This window comes from Rhagoletis zephyria, unplaced genomic scaffold (genome assembly GCF_001687245.7).
Source record: "Rhagoletis zephyria isolate East Lansing unplaced genomic scaffold, Rhagoletis_zephyria_1.1 Rzeph_scaffold_03722, whole genome shotgun sequence".
Classification (NCBI taxonomy): Eukaryota; Metazoa; Arthropoda; class Insecta; order Diptera; family Tephritidae; genus Rhagoletis; species Rhagoletis zephyria.
The window spans coordinates 39498-58077 of NW_016160805.1; the positions used below are offsets into that span (position 1 = coordinate 39498).

General features: G+C 34.5%; 1 protein-coding gene across 1 annotated transcript; it reads right to left on the bottom strand.

The window, feature by feature from the left end:
- Positions 1-373: 373 nt before the first annotated feature.
- obst-B (obstructor-B) lies at positions 374-17915 on the bottom strand (the record flags this gene model as incomplete). Its single annotated transcript, XM_017624645.1, has 4 exons — positions 374-652; positions 768-1164; positions 16847-16965; positions 17705-17915. Coding segments are annotated over 4 exons (878 nt in total), but the record flags the coding sequence as incomplete, so codon positions are not given.
- Between the last annotated feature and the right edge of the window lie 665 nt (positions 17916-18580).

Genomic DNA, 18580 nt, shown 5'->3' on the forward strand with positions numbered 1-18580 from the left:
ATTACGTTGAAAACATTTTTAAATATTTGTATGCAGATTTCTTAAGCTTAATCTGTTTTGTCATCTGAGGGGATTTTTTTCAAAAAGTTCTTGAAGAAACTATTTTTATTCATAAAAACTCCATTTTTAGAGGTATTTTCAAATCGGTCCAGCTCACGCTAATATTAATAATTTTCCGAGAAACTTTGGTGGAGGTCTTCAAATATAATACATTATGTAATCCCGCCGGAAAACCCGCAACTTTTTTTGGTGATGCAGTCTGATGTACAAACATACATATCTCTAAATATATATAGGCGCTAGAACGCGTTCTTAATACCCATTTATTTTTAACGATTTCTTGCGAATGAGTGATCAACCAGCACATAGCGCGTTTCATTTTATTAGCAACATTTTGTCGTGTGCTTTTATTTGAGAATTTCGATCAACTGCAAAACAAACAAAAAAATAAAACTTAAAGCTAAGCGCGCAGCTGTTGAATCTTCCTGCTCTCAGTTAGCACTACTCCTCCACGATTTCCTCCTCTACAGGCGCCTTGGCAGGCTTTCGTCGTGATGGACCACGCGTGCGTTGTGCCTTCTTTACCTTGGGCTTAGGATTTTCCAACTCCTCCAATTCAGCGTCGGTCAAGCGACCCTGATACCAATCGGCGCTGTGGGATGAAAATGATATTAGTAACCATTTAATTAAAAATCCACTATAAAATATTGGGGAAAAAGCTGTATTTACTACTTAGCTTTTTTCTCACCTTCGCTCGGTCTACTTACCACTCGGGCACATTACGCGCCCAGTCGCAGTGTTTCTTATCATCGTCAAACACCTGGCCCAACTTGCAACCGTTGCGGCGCGGTACGTCGCCATTCACACAGACATAGAAGAATTGACATTCATCGGGATCGGCGTAACGAGGATGTGTAACCGCCACCGACTCATTCACTTTGGGGCACTTGAATTCAAATATATCCTGCGACTTGCAACCCTTAATGCCCACTTCATCGGGCCAAGTGCAGATGCCGGTTTTGGGATTGAATACCAAACCCGCTGGGCAGGTAATCATATTGAATTGTCCATCGACGCAGTAGTAGAATTTATCGCAGACACCATCCTCCTCGTGACCGAAATAGCCGTTCTTGCGCGGGCAATGCTGGGAGGGCTGCGGTGTTTCTGTGTGTAATTGTCAATAGTGTTAAAGAGACTTTTTTAAAGGATGACGAATTTGTTTTAATTACACATGAATTTATACATATATAAACACAAATACTACATATCGCACACCAAGATGTAAACAGCGATCAACTAAGAAAAACAAATTGGGCAATTTTTCTTGCATAAATCAATTCATAGGACAATTAATGCATATATATTTTTTCCTTCATTATTATATGAGCAAATCCCACGAGTTGTTTTTTCTCGCCAGAAAAAAACGCTGAAGCATTTTTCTTGCATTTATTTCAATCAATGGATTTAAACACTTTAAGACTTAACACATTTATTTAGGTGAATAAGTACCGAAGTTACTAATTTTTTTATTATAACTCGAAATTATTTTTTTTTTTTATAACTTTGGGAAGTTTTCAGATGGAATGTTCATATAAGAGGCAATGAAAGTTGGCACTAAATACAGCATACCTGTGAATTTTCAAAAGTGTGCCACCAAATTTAAAAAAAAAAATGGCAGCGCTATTTGGTAATTTTTGATATAACGACATTTTAATTTTACAAGTTTAAGATACTTCCAAATGTTGACATTATGCATTGAAAATTTTCTTTTGCGAGTAAACGTGTTAGCCGGCTGTGTACGGTGCTACGGGGCGTATACGTTACAGACTCAACTACAGGTATATGTACATATGAACACACCAGTTGTTATTTTAACTTGTTTTGTTTATCTTTATTAAGCTTCCATTTAAATACAAATTCGCAATGAAATCTTGTTCTTTATGCAAAACTGAAGTTATTGCACTGTTTAAGGTAAGTGTGCCACCATTTTCGACCAAAAAACACGGTTTTGTCGAAAATTGAAACAACTCGTGAGATTTGCTCATATACACTAACTAAAAAAAACTACGATTATGCCTGTTTTTATATAAATTGCGTTGAATCTGTACGAACCAGAAGCAGTGATATATATATCCGGATCTTAATTTTGAGTTAGCTCACTAGCTCTAGGTGTGCGATATGTATATACTTAAATAGAGGATACTTATGTGGGCATCTCAAAGTTCTGTTATTAAAACTTAAAGTTAAGAGATCTCTTAATTGCATTTTTTTTCACACTTAGGGCCATTCACTTTGGGTTCTCTGAAAGAGTGGAGCATCTCAACGAATTAAGCAAGATTTTGTTGGAGCGGTTGTCTGGATTCGCAAAAACACAATTCTAAGCAAACATAATTGGTTAAGGTAGTCACTTCAACTTGAATCTGAGCCTATGTATAAACGCTGAAGGCCATGTTGAACTTGAATTGAAATTAAAATTCTAAGCGCTTCAAAAGTGGCAAAATAGCCAATGAGTGCTACTCAGATACTCTTCTTTGAAGGCAAAACTTTCAAAAAGCAAGTGCAAAACTAAGAACTCAAAACCGTAAAGGCTTTCAAAGCTGCGTTGTTGTTGCCACAAATATTTTTTTTGTTTTGTTTTTTGTTTAGAAAATGTTCTAAATTTAAAACAAACAAAAGCAGTCGGATAAAAGAAACAACACAATTAAGTGCCTTTAGAGAGTTTCTGAACTTTATGCTTCAATGATGCAACCAATTCCAGCAAAAAAAATAGCAGAGAACAGCAAAGCATAGTATATTTACAGGCGCACAAAGCTACATAAAAGCGAAATGTACTCGACGGGCAGAACAAACTTATGTACATACATACATAAATTTGCACAATAATTTGCATATGCACAGTGACTCAAACAAACGACCACGTGTTGATTTTTATTAAATATTCGTAATTTTTTTGAGGTTTTATTTTTTCGTTATTTTTCCATAAAAATATTGTCTAAGCTTCAAGCAAAACCATATAAATCACGGTTTAAAACTTTATAAAAAATTTAAAAAAATTCGAAAAATTTTCATAAAAATTTCAACTTTTTAATGTGCATCTTTAGAACTATTTTGGGTATGCAGTTTTAGAGCCCATACAATTTTAGTAGTAGAAGTGCAAGTTTCAACGCGCTAAAAAATCCCGTTGATTTTTGAGAATTTTTTTTTCGAGACTGTTTTTGCGTTTGAAAGTGGAAATTTTGATGAAAATTTGTTGAGTTTTCTTAAACTTTTTATAAAGTTTGAAACTGTGATTAATATGGTTTTGCTTAAGGCTTGGCTAATATTTTTATAGGAAAAGACCAAAAAAAATTTACCCGAAAAACATTACGAATATTAAAAAAAAAAAAAATTAGCACGTCATTATTTGTTTGAATCACTGTAGGTATACACGTACGGTCGCGTGTGCTACAAGTGAATGACCAGCCAACTGCATCAGCCCAAAAAGGCGTAGAAACAACAATACGCTGCGGTCACATGTCAGCAACTTTTAGGCAATGGAGAGCAGCATGCTACTAACTGAACAACAATAACCGCTATATTTAAGACAACAAACAAACAACAAAGTGCATAGAGAGTACTTTAATAACACATAAACAAAAAAAAACAGTGCAGTTGCAGTTGCAATGCATATAAATTGGGCGCCCATTGTTGCAGCTTCATTGGCGGCAAATGACAATAATGCGCTAATAAAAACTGCTGCAGTGAAGAAGCAAAAAACAAGCGACTGGAATTACAATAAACTATGTGTGGCATGCAACTCACTGCAGGAGCTTATGCTATGGCTATAAAATATGGCTGAATATGTATGTTAGTCGGGCCGCAGCTTAAATTTGGGCCTTAAACTATCAATTTTCATTAAATAACCTAAACTGTTAACAAATGTTTCAGAGTGTAAGAAGGCAGTCAACAAAGTCGAATATAGTTAAGTGCAGCATTCTTTTGAATAGATGTGGTGTTAAAGAGATGCGTACAATGCAACAATATGACTATTTCCTTTATAGGAACTACTAGCTTTTGCAATGCTTTCAAAAAAATTTTGGGTAAAATGGAAGATACCACGATGTAATATTTCAATTAACTGAGCTAAATTTTACATTTAAAACAATAAGCAAATCTCTATCCTTTGTTACCCATACTAAAATGTTTACTTTAGCTTGTTAATTAAATTGATTCTTTATTTCTAAATGGCAACCTTTTTCATAAATAACTAAACCCAACTAAAGTCTTCTTAAATCATTTTCCATTGACCCCTATGTATATTAAACGGTTTCTAATAACTTCAAAATTTAATTGATTTTAATTTAATTTAAAATTTTGTTTTACCTTTTTGAGCAGCTGTCAACCCTATTCAATAATATTTTACAAATAAAGGTCACTTATATCTCTCTCGTTTGACACCCATATTTCAAATATTTCATTTAACTTGTTATTTAAATTGATTTTTCATTTCAGAAAAGGTGGCAACCCTCATCAAAAGTATGTTCGGAATACAGCTTTCTTAAATCTCTCTCGTTTGGCACCCACATTCAAATACTTCAACTTGCTAGTTAAATTAAATTAACCCTTTTGAACAGGTGGCAACCCTTTTTAAAAATATTTCTATATAAATAGTTTGAATATATATATATTTGCATATATTTACATAAAAAGTATTTATTGAATCAAAAAATGGTGGGTAGGCACTTTGGCCAATGGTAACACCGGCACACAAAAAAAGTGGTATGTTCATTTAACCAGAGCCACCTACCGACATGTATTTCGACCCGCTTTTGTCCGGATATAAGGTTCATTTGACTCGTCAATTACGAAAAACAGAAAAAAATGCAAAAAATGCGCAATTAACTCGAAATTTAGGAGGTGAACGAGTAAAACGGACCTCAGATTCGGATTCAGTGAGTCGAGATACATGTCGGTAGGGCTGGGTCTGGTTAAAAGAACACACCATTTTTTTTTTTTGTCTGTGTGCCAGTGTAATCATCAATTATCACCTCTGCCTGATTGTAAGTCATGCAAAGTCCGCAAACGCTTGAAGCGGCATCAAATTATTACTTAAGAAAGTTTTATTATATGGCAATTGAGAAGTGCATATGTATGTGAAGATTTCATATATTTCATAAAGGAGATTTTTGCACTTGCAGAAGTGCATAGCATGCACTTAGGCGCTTGATGTTAGTAGTAGCCGAAATGCTGGTAATGAACCCAAACCTTCAAATTTATAATGTGTACTTATTAAAAGGATTTAGCTAAAAGTACAGTGCAAGTTGCATTTAACCCATTTCTTTAGAATCAATTTTATTTAGCTAAAATTAAAAAAGAGCCTACACTCTTAAAAGCTGATAATACTCGTATACAAACATTATAAGTATGCAAATATTTATGTAAATAAATAAATTTTCAACAACTTTCGCCTGCGAAAGGTGGCACAGTGGTCGCTTTTGTACACATCATGGCCTGCCGCACAAAGTTTCAAACACAAAATTGTTTTTGTAGTTGCCATTTACATAGCTGTGTGCTGTCTGCTATATTGCTAAATACTTATGTATGTACGGATGTGCATACCTGCCTGTCAATGTGCTATACAAAATAAACTACAACTGACCACAATTTTCCATGGAAGATATCCAAGTAGCATACAAAGTGATATGAAGTGACTCCATGCAAATGCAGAAAAAATTATCAATTGATAAAAAATAACCAAAAATAACGCTGTGGTGTAGTGGTAAGCAGTGCGCGCTTCCACTCCGCAAAGCCTGGGTTCAAACCCTGGTCAAAGTAACATCGCAAAAAAAATAGAAAAAAATTTTTTTCNAGTTTTGTGCAAACAAAGGGCCCACACATATCTGTTTGTGCAAATATTTACATCTGCACGTATGCATATACACAGGTACATTAACATATGCATATGTATGTGTGTATGATTGCGTGGTTGCACTGTGTGTATAGCAGTCGGCCACTTACAACCTCATCTTGCTGTTGCTTGCAATTTTAATTGAGTACTTAGCAGCGGCTATCTATATATCTGTACAAGAGTATAGTTGGCACAGTGCTGCTTTTGTAATTTTCAACTTTTCCTTTGCACTTTGCGGTTAGTTATTTGCCACTTCAACGTGCTCTTGCCAATTTTCAGCTATGGTTTGAATTTAAAGCAATCGAGCATTTTAGTTAAATTAAATTTCATAAATTTTATACAAACTGGTTAATTNTTTGTTCCTATTGATATTTTATGTCCAAAAGTATCTAGTTAGTTACAAGTTAGTTGACATAACCACCCTTGATTATTTCGTGGCCATCGCCATAGAAGTATAGTTAGCTTTCCTTAAGGTAATTATGAACACAGATAATAGTGACCTTTAGTTCCTTCCTAATCAACTACAAACTATCTTATAGTTAGATATATTTCCTGCAGGGTATGTACATATGTACATGCATACTACATAAGCACTTACATATGTGCATCGTTACAACCATCTCAGGTGGAGTTGTACCTACACGTGTCTGGGTTAATAAAGTTTTGTGCAAACAAAGGGCCCACACATATCTGTTTGTGCAAATATTTACATCTGCACGTATGCATATACACAGGTACATTAACATATGCATATGTATGTGTGTATGATTGCGTGGTTGCACTGTGTGTATAGCAGTCGGCCACTTACAACCTCATCTTGCTGTTGCTTGCAATTTTAATTGAGTACTTAGCAGCGGCTATCTATATATCTGTACAAGAGTATAGTTGGCACAGTGCTGCTTTTGTAATTTTCAACTTTTCCTTTGCACTTTGCGGTTAGTTATTTGCCACTTCAACGTGCTCTTGCCAATTTCCAGCTATGGCTTGAATTTAAAGCAATCGAGCATTTTAGTTAAATTAAATTTCATAAATTTTATACAAACTGGTTAATATTTTTTTTTTAATTATTATGCCAATTTATTGCAAGAGAAAACTGCAGAGTGATTTCTTGACAAATTTATTGTGGTTTAAAGGAAAGTTATGTGGATACTAATAATTACACAAATATATTGCACACGATCTTCAAAAGTGAAGAAGAGGCGACTTAAATTCCTGGGGCCACGTTTCTTCACCAGGCTGGCAGAGATAGCAGAGGTGGAATATTTAGACCTCCGCAATTGNCATACTACATAAGCACTTACATATGTGCATCGTTACAACCATCTCAGGTGGAGTTGTACCTACACGTGTCTGGGTTAATAAAGTTTTGTGCAAACAAAGGGCCCACACATATCTGTTTGTGCAAATATTTATACTCAGGTACATTAACATATGCATATGTATGTGTGTATGATTGCGTGGTTGCACTGTGTGTATAGCAGTCGGCCACTTACAGCCTGTCATTGCTCATCTTGCTGTTGCTTGCAATTTTAATTGAGTACTTAGCAGCGGCTATCTATATATCTGCACAAGAGTATAGTTGGCACAGTGCTGCTTTTGTAATTTTCAACTTTTCCTTTGCACTTTGCGGTTAGTTCTTTGCCACTTCAACGTGCTCTTGCCAATTTCCAGCTATGGCTTGAATTTAAAGCAATCGAGCATTTTAGTTAAATTAAATTTCATAAATTTTATACAAACTGGTTAATATTTTTTTTTTAATTATTATGCCAATTTATTGCAAGAGAAAACTGCAGAGTGATTTCTTGACAAATTTATTGTGGTTTAAAGGAAAGTTATGTGGATACTAATAATTACACAAATATATTGCACACGATCTTCAAAAGTGAAAAAAAGATTTATATATCAATATACGGGGCTGTAATCGAGGCGACTTAAATTCCTGGGGCCACGTTGCTTCACCAGGCTGGCAGAGATAGCAGAGGTGGAATATTTAGACCTCCGCAATTTCTTGTGGGATGGCAATGCATTGATCGCTTTTGTTTTTCTTTAAGAGAAATGTGCATTAGGGTGGTACAAAAAAAAAGTAAAGTCGGTATTTTAATGCTTTATTATTGGCGGTCCATTGAAGAGAAGCAAAGTTTTCCATACCTATATTCTATACCATTTTTTTCGAAAACTTGTTTTTTCCATACAAAATACATGGAAAACTTTGAGTCGCTTGACGGCCTCTAAATATATTTTTATTTCAAAAAACAAAAACAGGGGTACAATTTTTTTCAGTATAGAACAATCTTAGTAGGTGAGAGCATTAAAATTCCGACACTACTTTTTGACGTGCATTTTTTGACCACCCTAATGTGTATCATCTTGCATTTCATTCACATAGGGCACTCACAAGGCAATATTATTTATAGAACTATTCATATACGCCCTCCTAACCTAACCTAACATGACGTCATTGTAGGTGAAATAGCGGCATTCAAACCGAANTTTTTTTTTTTGACCACCCTAACGTGCATCATCTTGCATTTCATTCACATAGGGCATTCACAAGGCAATATTATTTATAGAATTATTCATATACGCCCTCCTAACCTAACCTAACATGACGTCATTGTAGGTGAAATAGCGGCATTCAAACCGAGCCAAAAACGGTCTAAAATTTACGAAACGATGCAGAATTTCTACTTAGCTGCTCAGCTTTTTTGTTATCGCCTGAACAGCAAGAAATTAGATTTATATGTAACCCGAGCATTTTACACTTGAATTAGTATTACTAACGCGAATGAAATGCGACACTGATATGCAAACACTTGTACTCGCCCTCCTCCACTGGGCATATAAAAACAAAGCATCTGCTCTCCCATTGCAGTCAGTCAATTCATCAATCTATAAGATGTTACACTTCAGGAAGCAACTTGTATTAGCGTTGCTGATTAGCGCGCTGCTATTAGTAAATGTGATTAGCGCTACAAATAGATCGAAGAGGAATGCAAACGATGCTGATTACTTGACTATCATTTTGGATGAAACAATGCGCAATTTGCTAAGGCAGTGCAACAAAAGTGCAATCGCGGAAGATTACAAAAGGTGTGTAGTGGAGAGCAGTCCAGTTTTCCGGTTGGCTTTTTTTTTTAATTTCAAAGTAAAAGTTGAATTTTTCCTACACAAATTTCAACAGCCATGCAGCGCAAACGCCCATTACATTGAAGCAGTTAAGCGATCTGATGGAGAAAACGTAAGTCAAGTCCCATTAATAAGTCTTTTAAATATTTAATATAAATAATGCAATCTCCTCTCCACACAATTCCGCACAGCATGCGCGAGTTAAGTGACTCCTTTACGGCACGCCTCCTGCAACGCTTTCCCAAAAGTTGCGCAGATATACTGCCAGCTGGTGCGCGCGATCGCAACTCGCTAGAATATGTGCATATGGCAGTAAGGCCGAAGTTTTGTTATTCAATTAGCTGAAAATTGTGTGCGTTAAAATTATGTTTTAATAAAAATACCTTAAAAAGGCTATTCACTCACAATTAGAAAATAGGTGTCAACGAAAGCGAGCGAAAATGAGCAGCTTACATAGCATACAAGGAAAAGTTACTATGTATATACTTAAATCTGGCGAAAATAACAGCGTGCATATGGGCATACATATGTAAGCTCTGTATATCCTTAAATACCAACTCTTCAACATTTATTTCGCTGTAATATCAATGACCAGCGCTATTAACATGAAGGGCTTTAAAAGATGATCTTCAATAAAGGTTAAGTGCCCACTACTATTTTTTAGTACATACGTACATACATACATATATGTAGCCAAAGACATGATTAAATAAATGTTAAAGTGATTTTAAAGCTTTGCAGAATTGCTTCGCCATTCAGCTCGTTATCACTGCATCCGTGTACCACATGGATATATGTGCTATGTATGTGCATTAGGGTGGTCCAAAAAAAAGTTAAAAATTTTAAGCTCTCACCCCCAGCATTTTTCTAAATAGAAAAAGAATACCCGTTTTTTTTTTGTTAAAAAAAATATATATTTACTTAAAACTGCCTCAACGCCCTTGAAGTTTTCCATATATGTAGGTTTTAATGTGGGAAAAAACATTTTTTTCCTACAAATGGTATAGAATTCTTTGAAAATCAATATTTTTTTATCGGAAAAACGCTGTTTCTCCTCAGGGGACTTCCAATAATAATACCCAATTGTTTATTTTACCATTTTTTATAGTAACGATTTTTTATGGGTCCCCCTTGCATTTTTCGGTTTTTGAAAGTCCTTTAAAAAAAGCTAATATTAAAAATTTGTTAAATAAACAATTGGATATTGTTATTGGTAGTCGCCGAAAGAGAAACTGAGTTTTTCGATCGAAAAATATGTATTGATTCGAAAGAATTCTACATATATCATTTCTACGAAAAAGTGTTTCCTAGGTGGTGAGAGCTTAGCATTTTAACCCCTCAGGCATGAATTTTCGGACCACCCTAATGTGCACAGTACAGTGCACTTTCAATCGAGCGACCCACCGACCAACAAATTCTAACTAGCCAAGCAGCCGACTAAGCGAATTCGTAAATAACTTTAGCGTTCAAACTTACGTTAAGCCAATCATAATTTTGGTTAGCAGCATTAAAGCACGATTTCGATGCATTCTGCTTTCACTTTCCCTTTGCTGTTATTATAGCTTTAATGGGATTAAAACATACTATTTAAAAAAAAAAACTACCTACATACATGCATACAAACCCTCCTCGGTTTTTTGTAGTTAGTAAAGGCCACTCGCAAATACATTGTGGGCTATCGACCGCCTGCGCAGTAAGCCATATCTGCTGTTGCGAATTGTAATTGAATTTAATTTGTTGCTAAGAGCGTAGAAATTTCCCACAGCGCAAGCTATTATCACTCAACTACAAGGTGCCGCAAAAAGTATTATCCGATTTTCCTTTGCCGTCATTTCAAAAATAATTATAACTTGTATGCTTAGCGGCCATCAGAGTTGATACAGATTTCGGGTATTTTTATGACATTTTGCATTAGGTTTGGCAAACGTAGATAGTCGAGTTCTCGGCATATGTTGTTCTTGATGATCCGGAGGGACGTAGGCTTTACGTAGACCAGCCCCTTTAAGTAACCCCATAGAAAGTAGTCTGGAGCCGTCAGATGAGACGATCTCGACGGCTAACCGAAAAGCTCTAGTCGAGAAATCAAACGGTCTGGAAAAGTGAGTTCGAACAATTTTTCCAGGTTCTGGTAGCGTACAACTCTGCATTTATAAGCAAAATAAACTATTTGCGTCACCTTGTGTTTATGCAACTAAAGCAACAAGTGGCAAAACAATATATGTAAATAGGGACATAAAAGTATAACCGCTGATTTCATCAGACAGAAATTACGCGTTTACCTCACGAGAGGACTAGTTGTATGCAATGAAATGAAAAGAGAAATACTGGAAACATACGATACAAAGTCTGCATGGCATTAGGTAGATATCCGAGAGTAAAGTGGACTATTTCAGAGATGCCGCAATAGTGGACGATAGGTTAGATTAAGGCGATAACGCCTAAATTGGTCTCTTTTAGGCGTAGTTAGTGCCCTTTAAGAATAAATATCTGCAGTTTTCGGGTCTTTAAAGAACAAAGTTTCTTCTACTGTTTGAAAATTTACCGGGATTTGATAAAGTGATTAGATAGGCGAAAGTAAAAAGACATACTTATATATGTAAGTGTTTCGAGTAAACCAACACCCTGCTACCCCCATCTTGAGCTCCGGTTCATCTGGATATAACTTTTTTGGCGGCATCTGATTCGCAATCTTACATTGTAAAAGGAGAACTAGAATGGCTTAGAGCCCATAGAGTGACAAAGAACACAATTCGAGTGAAGTGTCACCGAAGTCATTATGTAAGATGTTAAATTAGAACACTGAAAAATGTATTTGTTGTTGTTGTTCTTGTTGTTGCGCCACATAGTATATCCATTTGCCTCGTTTTCATATACCGACTTGGAGGGCCTCAGGCCCAGCGATAGTGTATTAATGGTAAGGCGACCAAAACGATATTTGTGTGTGGACCCGGCATGGACTCTAAAGCGCTCAAATGATTGGCATCGTGTAGACATAGTTTTTGTACTTGGCAAATTACTAGCATCAGACTGGATGGGAAGTTGCTGCTGTTTAACTGGCAACATCATATCTACCTGTACGTACCGTACGTGCACTCAGTATTGCCAGGTACTCGGCATGAGAACACACTCCCACTAGGTCCGAAAAAATGTCATTCGCCCCCAAAACCGTTGTTTTTCGCATCTACTATCCATAAAGCATGAATTGGATTAAGTAAGCTTTTGATATGTAGTCGTATGTTTTAAAATATATTATGTTATAAAAAATACCGGAAATTGTTTGATTTTCACAATAAAAAATTATATTGTCGCCTTCGATTTAGGTCTCTTAGACGAAAACGAACTTTGGGTGTATGGCTTCAATCGACATAGAAATATGTTCATACATAGAAGATTGTTGCATAATAGATTCGTTTCAGGCAAATACGGTGGTTGATCGGAAATGGAACGAATTTTGAAAGAATTTCGGAAGCCTGAGAACTATTATACGCTAGATCTATGGCTCTGTTCGCGTGGGCATACTTAAGCGTGTGAAAATATTGTACGCATGGATGAGGAGACTCCTGTGTGAAAATATCGTTCGATTCGACACCCATGAGTGGAGAACAAAAGAAAGGGTGCCCATGAGCGCAATGGAAGGATCAAGTGCAGAGAAACTTGTCCGCACACATGATGTAAAACTGGCCCAAATTCGCGTAGGAGAGAGGAAATTGTCGAAGTTTTATTGTCACGGCACAAAATTGGCAAACGGTTGTAGAGTCGAACAAGAAGAAGAAGGTCAATAATTTAAGTTGTCCTTCGAAAGAATTTCAAAAAAAACTTCATATCTAACCCAAAATGTGTCTTAGCGTCAACAGACAACCAACCACGTCGAAATAACATTGGCTCAAACATTCACTCAAAGGGTGGAGAGAGACGACGTTCAAATATTAGAATTTACTTAATTATGTAGAGCTGCTTGAAAGGTAAAATCAGAGCATGGCTAGCACTTAATGAAACGCGTGGTGTTTAGAATTTTAGATGCAATATTTTATGACAACTTTATTTCACGTAAATATCTACATATTTTTTTTACGTCGCCCAATAAGATATGCATGGCTAATAAAAAGCCTGCACCTATAAAAAAAAAAAAAAATCCACGCAGCCATTGGCAACCAAATACTTAAACTCATCCACAAATCCACTAAGCAATACCGCTAAGAAGTGTGTCAAAATATTCTGGTGTTCCCCATTTATACTATGCGTGGCATACTAAAATTTACAACATTTTGCGTTGCTAGAATTTTAATGAAATCACATTGAGAAGAAAGCATACAGAAAAACATGAATTATAAAAAAAACATATCGAGCGACTCTGAAATGAGTTTCTATAGAAAAGCTGTGTGTGTTTCACTTATCTCTACGAGAGATACAAATTCGGGCTTTTGTGTCATTTAAAATCACTGAAATTGCTGCAGCTGTCAAATGGATGACAAATGTATTTATTTTATTTACATTTTGTTATTGTTCTATGGCTCATCGATATGCTTGGCCTGCATTGATTTTGCAGGATCTCAGTAAATCGCGTTTTTTTTTAACACTCCTTGACAGACCCCTAACTGATTTTATTTTGAAATTCAGCTCGGCAAAAACAAAAACGGAAGATTACTTCCTAAAGTCTGAGTCGAATTTAAAATTAGCTACTATATCCAAATATTAGTTGCTATGTTTATTAAAAGAGAGTGCAATGAAGAAAATCGCTACTGAAGAACTTTAGTTTTACAACTACTCTGTAAACAAACAAAAATATAAGATAGGGCCTTTCTGTATGTCGGTTCAGCGTGACAAGAGTTGTTGGGCTAATTTCACGAGTTGTTTTTTTAGTGTCACTCTCTTCTCTCGTCAAAGAAAAAAACAAACGCTAAAGCATTCTTATTGCACTTATTGCAATCAGTGGAGTTCCAGAAAAAAAGTACAATAAAAAATAAATCAAGTATTTCAAAAGTTTTAGCCTTAAAATATTTATTTAGGCGAAAAAGTGCCGAAATTACTATTTTTTCATTGTCGCTTGAAAAAATTTTAAGGATTTTTTTTTAAACCTTTTGGAAGTTTTCAAATGGAATGTTCATATTAGAGGGAATGAAATTCGGCATCAAATACAGCATATCTGTGCAGTTTCAAGAGTGTGCCACCCAATTTAAAAAATAGCAGCATGCAGAATATCTGTCGCAGCTATTTTGTAATTTTGAAATTTAACGTTTTTTTATTTTATTTTAAAAGTTTAAGGTAATGTTCTTCTTGCCAAAACGAACCAATCTAGAGTAATAAAACTAGTGTGCAACCAAATGAAAAAAATTACATTGATTATATGACGATGAATTGCGAAACAAAAATTCCAATTTTACAATTTTTATTGGAACTCAAACTGCCTTCCTATAGTAAGGCAGGGGTTCCCAAACTTTTTTCACCCCAGCACCCTTGTCGTGCTAAAAAAAATTTCGCGGCACCCCTACTCTTCAAATGCAAACTTTATGCTCAATTAGCTTTAATGTGAGGACTGAAATCNATACAGCATATCTGTGCAGTTTCAAGAGTGTGCCACCCAATTTAAAAAATAGCAGCATGCAGAATATCTGTCGCAGCTATTTTGTAATTTTGAAATTTAACGTTTTTTTATTTTATTTTAAAAGTTTAAGGTAATGTTCTTCTTGCCAAAACGAACCAATCTAGAGTAATAAAACTAGTGTGCAACCAAATGAAAAAAGTTACATTGATTATATGACGATGAATTGCGAAACAAAAATTCCAATTTTACAATTTTTATTGGAACTCAAACTCAAACTTCCTATAGTAATTTTCGATGCTCTTTTCGAAACCGGAGTCCGTTATCCCCTAAAGCAGGGGTTCCCAAACTTTTTTCACCCCGGCACCCTTGTCGTGCTAAAAAAATTTCGCGGCACCCCTACTCTTCAAAGGCAAACTTTATGCTCAATTAGCTTTAATGTAATAATGATTTTATTATTTCCTTTAAGTTTTTTGGGGGCTTTTACAATTTTGCCCTGAAATCATTTGATGCGAAAGCTTGCTGGTGTATTTGTTTTTAACCGACTTCCGCATAACTTTGGACCACGTTAACCGATTACTATAATTCTTTTTTTAAAGGAAAGGAAAGGTTACCTCACAAGTGGTCAAATTCTAATTTGGTTTGGTTGGGTTAAAGGTGTTCTGGACTAACTGCCATATGAATCTCTCCTCAAAACCAAGCTAATTGAACAATGTTTTCAAGTACTACTTAAACACATATACTCATCATTTGAACATACAAAAACATTGCGCGGAAAAGTCTGTCTTACGAAAGCTAAGTCATGTTTTCACATTTTATTTACTGACTTTAAAATTTTTTTAACGGTTGGCATCATTTTACATTAAAATAGTGCAATATTTTAGCTGCTATTAATTTCGCACAGAAAAAGTAATCATTTGACCTAATGTGCAGTAGTCAAAAGATTATAGTCAAGTTTAAACGTATTATTTTTGTTGTTACTGAACTTTTGTTATTTTTTTTTTTATAAAAATATAGTTCATTCTTCAATAAATAACAGCAAAATAATATTTTAAAACTTGTGTAAATTTGGTTTGGGCCGTGCTATCATAGTAGCACAATGCCACTGAGTGCATTTTAAAATTTTCAGGCAATAACATCATGCGATTATCGATTATATGTTTTGTTGTTTGTGTGAAATATTTTATTTTCAACAGTATATTTTTTTTTTTATCAAAATATGTTGAAATAAAAGTGAAATCAAAAAAAAAAAAAAATTGCCAGAAATGCTTTAACTCAAGTTACATATTTCTCCAAAAGAAATGCTTTGACACTACGAACTGTTTTGAAGTGCAGTTTGAGTTGGATAACTTGTGGTATCATAAAGGGCCCAATATAGACCTAACCTTATTTAGAAACGTTTCAGCGGCGTTTGAAATGTGCTAATAGATTTCATTTTTTTAAGGACATTGCATTGGATTTTAAACAATTCCCCTTTCCTTTTTTTTTGAGATCAAAAAAATAGTATCAACAAGCGACCTTATAAATTGGTGACAAAAAGTACTGCCTTTTGGTATAACACCATCAACAACAACAAACAGCAAAACCTGCGGACATTTGACCGGCCAAATGGCAAAGTTCACTGGACATTAGATCTGCTTAGGCAGTAAAAGGTGCAGTTATAGTATATAGAAACAACTACACAGGAGCTAGTTGTTGAAGGGAGTCTGAAGCTAAGCAAACGCTCGACTATAAATATTTGCAGGTGAACGAGTACTAAAAATAAGACCCACACAATACAGCATGAAAATTGCTTGCTCACACCACGCAATAAATTTCCAAACGACTGCGCTAATAATAATATTTTCACCTAAGCTAGAAAACCTTTTTCATGATATTGACACTCGAACATCATATTTCATTTCACACTTTGATTGCGTTAACGAATTCGCTCATGTATAAAGTTGCTTTAGTACAAAAATAACACAATTGCGTTGATAGAGCTTTAGAGTATGTAGGATTTCAACTTTCGAGAATTGTTATGTTCATTTCCTGCGTTACTGACTATCAGAAGAACATTTTTAGATCAGCTTAAATAGAATTCGAATTTAAAAAAGGAAATCTACCGACAGCAGCTAAAATAACTCGAACTCCCGCCCATATTCCTTGTAAGCTTTTATAAATAAGATTATGTAAGTAAATGTAGGATGTGTAAAAGTATATATATGTATAAACAAACATGCGTATTATATATGTACATACATATATGTATGTATATGTACATATTGATAAGCCTATTAAGTTAATCTACTCACGTAATTTCGAACGCTTGCTGCAGTCAATGTTGTATGGCAGATCACATTTTTCCTCCAGAGGGCTGTAGTCATTGAAGACCATACCATCGGCACAAAGGCGTTCAGTGGATTTGCCTTCGCTGCAATTAATTAATATATATTCACATGTTTATACATACATACATACATTTATACATACAGTGTAGCAACAAAATCACATGAAACGAATAAATGAATTACTGGCGTGAAAAAATTTCTTCTTGTTTTATAATACAGAAGTGTATGCAAAGTGTTTGTTGTTGTCAAGTTAATATTATATCTGGTAGGAAAAATTTATCATAAATATCGATAAAAACTCGCTGTGGGTGTAGAAAGTATTTGGTGTTAAGTGTTGCCACTTAAATGCGTTTATTTTCGGCAGTGTGAGGGCGTACATATATGATTACGGTTGGTGATGTGAAATGAGCTGCGTCTAATATGTACTAAAGCGCCATGGATTTTGGAGACAATATAAAAATACTGTCAAATTAAATCGACATAAAGATGTTTGCATGTAATTTATATTTTATATTGAATGTAGGGATACCAGCAGCTGGATTCCAACATTCGTTATCGCTAATTTTCGTCGCCAAAAATCTGCAAAAGAATAGCAGGCCCGCCGAACAACATACAACATCTAGCTATATCCCGTTAAGAGTCGAAGAAAAAATTCCTTATTTTGAAACCGAAATTTTACCACACTAAATGTCAACAACTTCGAAATATTGGCTACATGGAGATGGAAAATGTCATTGAAACTTACGCGAAAAAAAAAACCGGAACAAGTTATTGGAAAATATTGAAAGCAATTTGATAATATGTATGTATTTATTAACTCACAAACATGCGTGGTATTTGTCGCATTGCTCCAAATCTGGGAAGAAACCATTCGGTTCAGGGCATTCGTCTGTCGGAACGTAGCCCTCTTCTGTTGGTGGCGGATCTGTGGGTCGCTTAGGCAGATGTCGCTGTGACGTTGGATGTCCGGCGCCGGAGCGGAAATTACTGCGTTGCGCTAAAGCGGTGCCTAAAGGAAAAAAAAAATTATAAGTATTTATTAATAAAATAAATAAAAACGATTACAATTTATTTTTTGTTTGTTTTATTTTGTTTTTATTTCTTAAATAATTTTGTTAGTTTAAATTTGTTAATTTCTTAACTTGATTTTTTATTTTATTTTATTTCAGGGCAATTCTGGCAACTAATATATATGGCAAAAAATATATTAAATTAAAAAAGAAAAAATTAAATGATATTAAAAAAAAATATTTTTTCTTGTTAAAACATAAAAATCTAAAAATTTATGAAAATATAAACAAAGAAAAAACGAAAATTAAGTTTCCAAAAATTTACTGAAATTAAAACAAAACGTTTCTTCCTAAACAACAATAAAATCTAGAAACTAAAAGAAAATTAAATTTATAAAAGAAGAAAAAATTTAATAGGTTTCTAAAAATTAAGTGAAAACCAAAGAAAAAATGTGTGTTTTTTTTAACAATAAAACCTAAAAACTAAAAAGGAAACAAATTAGAAAAAGGTAAACTATGTAAAACAACTTTCTAAAAATTAAAAGATATTAAAAAATATGTATTTCACCTTTTCAATTTAAATTTGACAAATTAAGTTTAAATTTAATTTGTAAAGCAATAAAAACTAAAAAGCAAAAGGAATTAAAAACCCAAATTAAATTAACTAAACTAAAAACGAAAAAATTAC